The 13,068-nt window shown below is 34.2% G+C and overlaps 1 protein-coding gene across 1 annotated transcript in view; it reads right to left on the bottom strand.

Annotated features, from left to right (window-relative positions):
- LOC127214700 (probable ubiquitin carboxyl-terminal hydrolase FAF-X) overlaps positions 1–13,068 on the bottom strand; it is a 132,676-nt gene that overhangs the window by 48,732 nt on the left and 70,876 nt on the right. The window contains exons 26-30 of the mRNA XM_051175002.1: positions 6,834–6,942; positions 6,501–6,647; positions 5,225–5,371; positions 3,599–3,821; positions 1,433–1,650 (exon numbers count right to left, since the gene is read on the bottom strand). Of these exons, the coding sequence (XP_051030959.1) occupies positions 1,433–1,650; positions 3,599–3,821; positions 5,225–5,371; positions 6,501–6,647; positions 6,834–6,942 (844 nt within the window). The remainder of the gene's footprint in view (positions 1–1,432; positions 1,651–3,598; positions 3,822–5,224; positions 5,372–6,500; positions 6,648–6,833; positions 6,943–13,068) is intronic.

Raw genomic sequence — 13,068 nt, 5'->3', positions numbered from 1 at the left:
TATGCAGAAACCAGGAAAAGTAAAAGCAGTAAGAAATTACTTTTATTTACCAAAATTTACACATACTTCTTATAAACATGTATATAGTTTATATGAAGTTATGCTTAACTTGAACTGACAAAGGTCATCACAAGAATTATGAATAAACAAAATCCCAGAATGAGGCATGTCCTTTGTGAGTTGTTCAGGGAGCTCAAGAGATTCTAAAAAACATCTTAGGTTACTGCTGTTTCCCTTGGTTTAATATATGTCTTTATTTCGTAAGAAAGCATGCATTGTTGACACAGGATGTGGAAGGTCCAAACTAGATTGGCCTGAAAGCCTTTCCACTAAATATACTAGTTACTAGTTTTCAGTAATCAATAGTCCTATTGAGCTGTTATGCCTATGAACCACATCAAAGACTACTATGGCAAGACAGCCATAAAGGTGTAACCAACGCCTCTTCAGTTGGTTTAACCAAGAAATAACAGGAGGGAAACCAGTCCTAGTGTTGAAAACCCAGATAGTTAACTTCTCTGTATAACAAGTTTGCCTCTGCCTCCTGACTGCTAGTATTAAAGAGATGTACCACCAACACAGTGGCCAGATGGCCAGATCATGATCTTCTTTTTTTTTTTTCTTTTTTGGTTTGAGACAGGGTTTCTCTGTATTGCTTTGGAGCCTTCCTGGGACTCAACTCTGTAGACCAGGCTGGTTGCGAACTCAAAGAGATCCCCCTGCCTCTGTCTCCCAAGTACTACTTTCACTTTACTAAACCACCATAATTCAAAATTCAAAATATTTTTCCTTATACCATCAAAGAGAGGTGATGGGGAGAAAATGGGAAATGATGTAATTATATTTTAATTAAAACTGAAAATCTCTTAATAGTTGTATATAATCTTACTAAAACTTCTGCTTTTATTTTTCATTGGGATATATTCCAATGTTATCAACAAATTATGTAGTATTATTGAAGAAACAAGTCTTTTCCATCAAAATAGGCCAAGATTTGATTAAAACACTAAGAGAACAATTAATGGATAAGGGCAGATTATAAGAAAAGTATCAAGCATGAAAGCTTAACAATAAATTGAATATGCATTAGGAATAAAAGGAGAAATATATAATTACCAAAAGTTAGGGTTAGGGTTCGGGGTTAGGGTTAGGGTAGTTAAAAACAAAGTATATCTAAGACATCTCCCTAAAACAGGAATATATTAACTGCATTTGTCTGAGGGAAAAACAGAAATTGGGTAAAATTCTCAATTATACTTTCCAGTCTGTATTACACATCTGGTTACTATACTATGTCAGTGACACAAAATCAGATATTCTGTGACTACCATCAAATGTAGCAGAGAAAACTATTAAAGAGCAATATATTGAGGGAGGATGACAATATCTGCTCTTAGGATTTTGAAAAATAATAAATTTAATTAAAACTTACCTCACACTCCTGCTTTTCATCCTTGAATATATCATCTGTATTACTATCTATGCTTTCAATTGCAAGAATACTATTCCTGATAGGAGGAATCATGTATAACTGCTGGATCACAGAGTTCATATAACAAGTAGCGCCAGCATTTTTGAGCCCCACAAATCCTTTTGGTGGACGGGGTCCCACAGGTGGTAGATATTCCCATTCAGTAAGTGTTTCACAAGCTAAGAGAAGAAAACAAAAATCTTACAGCATGAAAATGATGCTTCCATTTTATAACTCCATTAGACTGAGAAATTACTACTGGAACAGTTTTTTTTTTTTTAAACCAAGGAGACAATTTGGAATACTAATCTTTTAATAATGAGTCAAACTGAGATATTTTTATTGACATTGCTTCTTTAATACTTTTCTTTAAAATAGTATTATATACCATTTAGTATGTTAATAGTAATTTAGTATTGTATAATAAATTTGCACTAAATAATACTTATGAATATATATTAAATTTAGTAAGACATTAAAAGAATAAAGATAAAAACTTTTGTCCCTCTAAAAATTAGTATACTCAATTTACTGCAGGCAGGACTATACACAAGTATTACAACCTCTTTAGCTTTACATGTATAAAATCATAATTTCAAACAAAATTCTATTAATGTAAACAAATGCTTTCACATAAACATTTACTATTCTTCATAGTGAAGCAAGAATATTGTTTTGCTTTGTCAGTAGTAGTGATAGTCAAACTTCTTAATGTTGTAACTCTTTAAACAGTGCCCCACATTGTGGTGACCCCCAAGCATAAAATTATTTTTTTTGCTACATCATAACTATAATTTGGTATTGCTGTGAATTATAAGTATCTATGCTTAATGATGGTTTTACACCACCTCTGCGAATGGATCACTCAATCCAATAGGGTCTTGTCCCACAAGGTTAAGAGTCACTGGTTTAGATCCATAGTTTTGAAATAACAACCAAAGGATAGGGTAAAATTGAAATTACTGTGGAACTATCTATCATCTCATATTCCCTATACTTAGTAAAAACCAAATCCAGTTTAAAAATCATCAAGAATTTGGAAATTATATAAATTAAGAATATATAAAACTGAAAGTTAATAATTTGAATCAGACTTCCAGGTGATCTTAGTGGCAGACTACTTTAATCTCAGCATCTAGGAGCCAGAGCCAGACTGAGCTCTATGAGTTCAAGGCAAGCATGGTCTACACATAAGCTCTAGGCCTGCTTAAAGAGACTCTGTCTCAAGGAAAATATCAACAAAACCCAAACCAAAAAGAATCAGACTGCCAAATGCTGGTGTATATTAACAATAAAACAAAGTTGACATTATTGCATTTATTACATTTCCACCTATGTGATGCAGAAAAATCAACCTAAAGTGGGTACATATGTGCTCACACACACACACACATTGCATGCATGTATAAATGAATGTCATGCATAGCTTGCATATACCCAATCTCTGAGACTCAGGAATATGGACTATATTGAAAGGCAGTAATTTTTTATATGTATTTTATTCTCTTTGAAAACTTTCAGTAATGCAAATACCTTTTTAAAATATTCTGACATTAGAGTTGAAAGTACCCAACCCCATGCTCCATTCCACATGACTCAGAACATACAACTTGCTGTGCTGGCCAGTGTCCTCCTTCAACTTTCTATGTAACACTGGCTTGCATCAAATTCATGATACTTTTACTCTACTGTTCCCTGTTCTATGATTAAAGGTATAACCTTCTCTACCTGGCATGACTTTATAAGTTTAACTAACTCCTGTTATTTTCTTCAGACCCACTTCTTGAGAGGGAGGACATGGGAATTATATAAAATTAAGTAATGTTTTCTTTGAGCCTTATACAAAATTGTATTGTCAGAACTTAAATAGTAAATAATCTGCAATTAGGTTATGAAATTCTTTATAATATCTAGTGTTTAATGTTTATATTTGTCTCATCAGTCCTAGTTCTAGGTATACTGGAATTTAGATTTTACGTCAGATATAGCTAAAAAGTTTATTATGCTAAATAAATTGCATATTTAAATTAACAGTTGTGCTGCTTTCAACATGTAATTTTTCTGCTTGTAAAGGTCTTAATTTTAAACAATGGAATACTAAGAAGCAATAAAAAATATTTTACTTACTTGTTCTTGTTGTGCTTATGTAATACATTTCAGTCAAACAATTTACTATCTGTTTAAGATTCCTTACACAGCCAAAAGCCAAGGCTACAAGTAGTTCAAAACCAGCATTTACTGTAGCTGGTGAACCACAGACTGGAACAGCTTGCTTAGCTGGCAATTCCCCACTTCTCATATATTGCAGGTAAGCTTTGGATGCAGGAAAGATGAAATCATCAATCAGTTCCTAAGGAGTTATAAAAAGACATTACACATTATGTTAGTATGCATATATTTTAGAATTGTAAATCTCTTGAAAGAAAATACTTTTTATAATCATTTGACATTTAACTACTTAACTCAAAAAACAATTTCAAAAATTCTAACAAAGACCAATAAAAAGACCAATTTTCTCGATTAAAAAAAAAAAAACAAGAACCATAAACTTAAGTTCATCTTAATATCAACAAAAATACACCAGTTTTTATTTTTTCCAGATTTACAAAACAAAAAGAAACCAAACACAAAATACAAACAAAACCAACCCACAACAAAATAATCTTTAAGAAAGAATTTTTCGCTGTGAACACAGTCCCAAATCTGATGCAGAAAATCATATACGGCTGCTTACTGATTCTATAATCTATTCTATCTGAACTCTTTCATATAATTGTTTTTAAAAGAATTATGAGTACATTTTTCACTAGTACTCATCCTGTCTTCTTGTAGCAAAGGTAGAAAAGTCTTAGGAATGGATGTACCCAGACCCACTGAAAATCCCTTCTTTAAAAAAAAAAATTCATGACCTGCCTGGCATTGATGGCTCACACCCTTAATCCTAAGCCCTCGAAAGGCAGAGGCAGTCAAATCTCTGTGAGTTCTAGACCAGTCTGGCCTACAGAGTGAGTTCCAGGACCGGTTCCAAAGCAATACAGAAAAACTCTGTCACTGTCAAAGAATAGAAGATTTTTAAAAATATCAAAGTAATTCAGAACTTAAAAATTTATTATAGTTTTTATAGATTAAAAAAAGATTTTTTTTTAAAATAACAGAAAGTCAAGATGGCTCACATGATCACACACAAACAAAAGTCACTTAAAAAAATTAAAATCTTCAGCAATCAATTGCCTAGTTCAACCCTTATCAGAAAAATTTCCTTCTGTAATAGCAATGAGCACAGAAACCTACAACTGGATAAAGGAGAGACAAAGAGTGAGGGAGGGAGAAAAAAAGGGAGAGAGGGAAAAAGGGAAGGAGAGACAAATACAGAGAGAAAAAGGGAAGATCTTTGACTCACTTACTTATAAACAGCATGTCTTGAAATAAATCAGGGCCAAGGATTTAGGCAGAGGAGGAGAAAGAAAGATTGAAAGAGTCAGACTCCAATCAGACAGTGTCTTACAGACACAATAGGACTGGCCTGTATATATGTGACTTTACAGAGACAATGGCAGCATGGTTAGGACCTGTGCAGGTTCCCACTTCTAACAAGAAATTTGCAATAGAGAACCACTGGAAAAGGGCAAATCAGTTGTGCTATGTTTTAAAGAGAGAAAAGTAGGCAAGAAAAGATGAAGAGAGAGAAAGAAGGGGAGAGTGAAAGGAAAAATAATATAAAATTTAACATAAACATTTGAATTCAGAACTTACTTTAACAAGATTAGCACCTCCTTTTTCACAACCAATATGATACTTATTCTCTGGAGTTTGAAAGGCCAATAACTCTTTTGTTACTCCAAGATGGCCTTCCAAGATTGGATCTTCAACACCCGTTTCACCTGAGTTTTTAACATAATCCTGACAAAGAAAAATAATACACATCTAACTTTAGAAGGAAATAGGAAGAGGAAGGGAGACACAATAAAATAATTCTCAGAATATGTGTATAATTCCTCTGGGGAAAAAGAAATTTTTATGACAACTGCTAGAGTTTGAGACCACAGTTGCCCTATAATACTATGGAATATAAACAGGACAAGTTGATGAAAGGGTACCAAATTAAAAAATGCTGGTTCAGAAACCTTTTAGTAATTTGAGGCTTTAAAAAATACTGGAATAATGGCTATCTAAATGCCTAAGTTTTGAACTGCATATTATAACACCAAATAAAAACACTTACAATACCAGTAATATAAAAAAACAAGTATAATTAATAATCTTGGCACTTATCAGTAGATCAAAGTATGAGGACATGAGGTTTAAAGATCAACTGGACAATACAGTAAGATATTACCTTAAAACAAAAACAATTTTCTCAAACCAGAAAACTAACATATGTATACAACATCCTAAAAATGTTAGAACTGATAAAACAGGTCAATAATACAAAATAGATATAAGTAACTATACTGAGCTTCAAGTTCACTTAACAAAATAAGCTTTGTGTTTTCTATAAGTCATCACCAATAAAAAAACATTTTATCATTCTAAAATCGTTGTATTTTTAGTTTGTCTCATTATTGACAATACTTATTTCCTATTTCATTTACCCAGTTTGTATTAAATAATATTGATCATATTGCTTCCACTTTTTAGTGTTAGAATTAAAGGGAATTTGCTCATATCTAGATTATTTACCTCTATTATTAAAAGCAGAATAATTCTCAGTTAATTTTCGTTGTCAATTCAGATGTGGTGAAGAGATTAAAAAAAGGACATTCAATAGGCTAGAGGCTTAGATGAAGAAAGTGCAGAAAGAAAGTCCACTAAAACATTTTCTTCTGCTTCCTGGCCACCAGTAGATGAGCTCATACTACCACCATAGCTCACCTTTTCTTAACACCAAAAAACAATCAATGAATCTGGCAGACTTGGACTGAAATTTTTGAAACTGTTACCAAAATTCAACTTCCTCTCTCAACTTTTCACAACAAACATTGCTATAGTTACAAAACAGCTAACATAATCTGAGTATTATGAATCTTACCCTAACACTTTTAAGCCAATCAATTTCATCACTGAGAAGAACGTCAGCATTAGGTACAAGAATATTGCTGTTGTAAGCATAAGTAAGAAGGCGCCTTAAAAGTGTGAAGTAGTCATCTGAATGTTTACCCCTCTCTGTTGCTGTGCTCTGAAATATTAAAAACAGAAAATAAAGCTATGATGAATAATGACATATTTGTCAAAAACATTTTAAAGTGTGTAATATATCTATTCTTATAGAACATGACCTAAATGAAATAGATGATGTAGTTCATTTTTGATTATCTGATTTTTAAGAATGAATCACATTGATAGATCATTAAAAATGTCTCACCCCCAAAATGGTGAAGAGTAGAGTAATAAAGAACAGCAGAGGTCTATGTCCCATGCAACATCTGGTACACATTAAAAAGAACTGCTCCTGTGCCAAATGCCGTATAGTTCTGCAATAATATAACAAATATACATTAACACTTGACTGGCAGCAAATGATGAATTTAAAATATTTTCAAAGAGTTAAGAACCCCAAATTTTACATGAGACATTAAACATCACTACTTAACACTGTGATAGTTTTAAAGTCTTACTAAATTAAAATATAAATATTATGAATCAAGGATGGTGCTGGATGTTAAAGAGAAGCACAAAAGAATAAAATTATGAATATTTTTGATTTATTAAAACAAAAATGTAACCCTAAGATATCATATATGGCTACTAATACATGTTTACCTCTTTTTCAGAACTGATCAAATGAGCTATGCACTAAACAGTTCATAGAAACCAACAAAGTAAAAGCAGTATGAGAGTAATTTGTAATTGTAAAACATACTATTATTATATGGGCATCCATAAAAATAAAAAAAATAAAAATAAAAATTTTGGGAACCCTACATATACTACCATAGTATATCAATTTTTCTTAAAGGCAGGTAATCAAACATTTTAAATTTATCAGTAGGAATATGATCTGATTATGTATAATATCTCTTATATCTCTAGAATAAATATTGTAGGAGTTGTCATTCATTTACCTTAATGTTAAGAACTTATGCTATATAACAAAGGAGGTGCTTAATAGTGATCAAAACAAATATAACATTTCTTTAAACAACAGGTTTCTGACTGCTTACTAAAACAATTATATTTTAGGATACTAAAGTGAATCACAGTTTTACATCATTCATAAAATGTCATTCAAATTAGTTCTAAATATAATAAAGCAGCTATCACACTATTTTGACTATTCCAAAGACAACCCATCTACTCACAGGTCCCTCTGAATCAATTCCACCATACAATTCCATACCCACACTCCCCATAACCTTCTCTAGGGTTTTGACTGGTAAAACCACCCTACAAAGTCTTCATTTTTTTTTCCATTTACCACATCTAAGTCAGGTCCCACAGCCAGTACCTCATACTACCAAATCTGGACATCTCCACCAGGGTTCCATTCCTGCACCCCAGCCTAATTTGTCAACTTCACCTTTATCAAAGCCAAGTTTTACGCTTCCAGCAGAACTTGACCTACAACTATTCACAGGGCCCTCTAGAATACCTTCAAACCCCACTAAATATCTAGACTTTCTTTACCAAATTATGGGTCTCACATCCTTGCCTGGATCTATTCTGACCAACCATGCCAATGCTGCAGGCAAGTCTTAGGTCTCCTTGAGAACCACTTTACCTGCAATTACCCACAGGATCCTTGAATATCCTCTACTATCACACTCACTGTGTACACTTCTCAGGTCTTAATCCAGGGTGTACAATAGTAAGGACCCCTGACTGCCTTCCATATGCAATCCTTCCCCTCAGTCTATTATCTTTAGTATGGATCTCAGAACCAGTGTACTACCCTTGTCTGGCCTTCCCTGCCTCTACTGCAAACCATCTATACACTTGGGACAAAATCCAACTCAAAGATATACAAATCACAAGATTCTCCCACATTACACCCATTATTTCCTCTCAGACCTATAAACACCTCTCTGATATCCCATTAACAACCCAGGGGTCTTCTGTCCGAATGACTTCATTGCATCATTTCCTATGTCTAGACAGATCTGCTATCTACACATCTTATTCCCCAACCTGTTATATCCATAAAAAGTCCATAACTGAAAAAGAAAATTAGCGTGCCCAGAATTTGTCACAGGATTAACAACAGTATGAAAGAACAAGCCAGTATTTTCAAAATCTAACAATCCTGTAGAAATATTTGTTGATGAGATTTCCTAGAAGATAAAGCAAAGCCATCATGTCAAAATTGGACAAGACAACCCAAAAGAAGAAGAGAACAGAGAGAAGGTACAGGAGTCAGAGACTCACTAATTCGAACATATAGGAATCCCATAAACACAATAAACTGGATGACCTCTTACAAACTAGTGCAGGCCCTGTTTAAGCAGTTTCACCTTAGGTGATTTAGAAAGGACTTGTTCTCTTTGGATCCTCGACCGCCTATGGTTCTTATACTCTTTCTGCCTCCCTTTTCTGGAGTTTTCCTGACCTCTATGGGAACAAAATACTTGAATCTAAGAACACATCAAACAAGATCATCCAACATGATCAAGTAGGCTTCCTTCATGTTGCAGAAGTTCTTGTCCACAAGGGTCCACCTCCTTTCATCCCCAAATAAACACAAGAACACTATGTTGGTTATAAAACATTTGGACAGTGCCTTGGGCTTCTTATTGGCTAGCTCTGTCTTAATTATTAACCAATAACTACTAATCTATAAATTTCTACATGGCCTTATCTTACCAGAGGATGACTGGTGTATCCTTTTCCCCCCAGGCCCTACTTATATATATGTTGCTCTTACAGTTAATGAAAATAAAAGACACACTGTTTGGTCAATGAGGTAGGAAGATAGGCAGGTCTAGGAGACAAGGAGAATTCCAGGAAATATAGGCAGAGTGAGTCTGCCACACACAGTGATAGTATCAAAGGAGTAACGATGTAGAATTACCCAGTAAGCCACAGACTTATGGAAATACACAGATTGGGGTTAATAATTAAGACATAGCTAGTCAATAAGAAGCCCTAGCCCCAGGTAAACAGTTTATAATTAATACAGTGTCTCTGTGTGTTTATTTGGGGCTCAAGGGCAGTGGACCAGGGTAGAAAGAGAAGTTCCCAAAACAGATTTTACCCAAACATACAGGGATGTTTCAACACAGACAGACAGACAGACAGACACACACACACACACTAAATATGAACTACCACACAAACTTACTGAAAGACAAAAACTAAAAGAACATCTGGTTAGATTTGAAAAAGCCATTTGAAAAAAATTCAACACCCCTTCATGATAAAAGTCCTGAAGAGCTTAGGGAAATAAGGGACATATCCCAACACAATCAAGGCAGTTTACATCAAACCGATAGGCAACATAAAATAACTCCACTAAAATCAAGAAGCAAGGTTGTTCATTCTGTTCATACCTCCTCAATATAATACATGACATATTAGCCAAAACAATAAAATTGAGAGATCAAGGGGATACAAATTAGAAAGGAGTAGGTCAAAGTATTCTTTCTTATGTGCAGATATATCATCTCTGAGTGACCATAAAATTTCCATCAGGGAACTCCTAAAGCTGATATGCTGATAAACACTTCCAATAAAGTCACTGTATACAAAATTAACACACACACACACACACACACCACCAGTCTTCCTATATGCAAATGACAAATGGAGAAAGAAGAAATCAGGGAAATAACACCTTTCACAATAGTCTCAAATAACATAAAATACCTGCAGTAACTCTAACCAAGCAAGTGAAGGACTAGTGTGAAAACAAAACAAAACAAAACTTCTTTGAGGAAACAAAGAAGATGGAAAGATCTCCCATGCTCAAGAATCATTAGGATTAACACAGTAAACATTGCCATTCTACCAAAAGCATTCAAGAGATTCAATGCAATCCCTATCAATATCACAACAAAATTCTTCATAGACCTTGAAAAGAAAACACTCAACTTAATATATCAAAAGAAAAAGGAAATCCCAGGATAGTAAAATAAAAGAATTTCAAGAGGTATCATCAGAATTCCTGCTTGTTGGGAATCAGAATTTAAGCAACTACTTCTCTGATGACCTACATTTGGCCTAGCTGTAATTTACACTTTATTTAGAAGATACCCTTTCTTTTGTCATCCTATCTGAGAATTTCATAATGCAAAACTTGGTTTGGCAAGTCCCAGAAATCAGTGCTATATAATGAATAGAGAATTTGCACAAGGCAATGTACTTTTGAAAGCCTCATTCAAGTTGTTCAAACCATATGGAAATCAAATTGCTAAAGTGTAAATAATAAGAAAATTAAAAATGCTCTGGGTGAGAAGAAAGTGCTTCATTCCATTGAGGCTGGAGACGCCTGCATCCACCAAAGGCGTAAGTTCATTCTAAAAGAGTCAATGAGCCTTCTTTCAATGAATCCAGGCCCATTTGAACCCAACACTCCTGCTGCAATATCTGTGACACAGATCCATATTATTCTGCACACAACCCAACTCCAAATGTATCAAAGATCAACACCAAATCATATTCTCTGAATCTAATAGAAGAGAAAATGGGGAATAGACTTGAATTCATAGTAAAGAAGACTTCCTTAACAGACACAACCAGCAGACTAGCAGAAGCAATAAGATCAACAATTAGTAAATGTGACCTCATAAACCTGAGAGGTTCTGTGAAATAATTCTGTAAACTGTGAATATGTGAATGAGTGATTATTTGAGAATGGCTGTGGGACAGGAACTCTTTTCCTATAGAAAGGCTTGTGTAAACAAGGTGCATTACCATTTGTATAAAGCACTTGCCCACAGAACTTTTACCAATTACATATCTGATAGAGGATCAATATCTAAGATATATAAAGAACCGAAACAAAAAAGAAACTGGGTATCAGGCAAACAAAACAAAAAATGGGTTATATGATCTAAACAGAATTTTCCACAGAAGAAACTCAAATGATCAAGAAACACTTAAGGAAGTGTTCAATATCTCTAGTGATCAAGGAAATGAAAATCAATACTGAGATTCCATCTTACACCTGTCAGAATGGGTAAGATTAAGAACACAAGTGATAGCTCATGCTGTGGAATAAGGGGAACACTCATACATTATTGGTGAAAGTACAAACTTGTACTCACCATGGTAACAAGTGTGGTGGTTCCTCAGAAAGACTGGAACTGATCTATATCAAGATGCAGCTATACCATTCTTTGATATATATCTAAAGGATGCTCCATCCTTCCAGAGATACCAGTTCACTATTGCTATATTTACAATAGTCAACAAACAAACAAAGAAAAACAAACAAACAAGAACACACAACCCAGATGTCACTCAACAAAAGAATGGAAAAAGTAAATGTGGTACATTTGCACATAACGTATTATTTAACTGTTAGAATAAAGAGCTTGGCATGTTTTCTGTTATTGGATGCTAGTATCTCTAAATCTTTGGAGGCAATAGCTACAGATTCTAGGGAAGTAGAATGGAATGCAAACACTGCCAGGTTAAAAGAGTTGGGCAACACAGACATAAATAGAAGAATACAAGTGATCATATTAGGAAACTGGAAGGGTGGTACATTTTAGGAAAGGAGGTATGTAAATAAAAAGGTAGTAGGAAATGTAACAATAAAAATGCCTTTAAAAAGTCACAATGAGATAAAGATGGTCATTTTATATTCATCACAGGAGAAATCCATCAGCACAAAGTCTCAATTCTGAACAAACAGGGAGCACAGAACTGTGAACTGCAACTGACTCAAATGATCCCTCCCTGGGGGTTAGCTTTCATGGTAAACAGAAAGTGTAACTGAAGTTTCCAAAGGAGTGATATAATAAATGGTCCTACCTACCGACAAAGTCTAGGTACTACATAAATAATTAGCAAAACCCTGAGTGCAGTAAAAGTCCACATACCTTGCTGCTAACCCACAATTCTCCAAATAGACTTAAGTACTGCTCAATAAGAGGGAGACCATACCTCACATTGAAATGTAGCTTCCTACTCATTATATGTGAAGTATAGTTATTGGACAATGTACACATACTAACTAAACCAGTATAATCCCTAACAACAATATATAATAATCATTTGTTCATACACCAATTGATTAGTGTAGCCTTTACTCCATCATGAAGGAATCTTGTTTTACCAAAGGAAGACTACTATATAGAAAACTGTAAGGACTGAAAATGCAGAATTGTAGTACCCAGTAACATTGGATATATTTACAATACAACTCCAACAAAGAAGTCTCAGGAAACATTGCCTAACACAGGGGTGAGTGAAGACTCAGGAAGTTTGCTGTGAGACTGGCTCTCCTAAGAACATCATAAGTTACACCTATAAAGACTAATCAACATGACTACATTAGGCTAACAAGATAGACACCGATGAACATGCCAAACTTGATGTAGAAAAACCCACCAAGTTTAGTCCTACACCAGAAACCATAAGCAACAAAGAAATACTGGGAATGGAAGAGGTGTCCTTCCACAAGGAAGAACACACCAACTGGCTGTTCCATTTAGTGC

Source organism: Phodopus roborovskii, unplaced genomic scaffold, assembly GCF_943737965.1.
Source record: "Phodopus roborovskii unplaced genomic scaffold, PHOROB, whole genome shotgun sequence".
In the NCBI taxonomy this organism is placed as follows: Eukaryota; Metazoa; Chordata; class Mammalia; order Rodentia; family Cricetidae; genus Phodopus; species Phodopus roborovskii.
The sequence above is the reverse complement of the archived record's forward strand: the minus strand, read 5'-3'. Positions and strand labels throughout refer to the sequence as shown.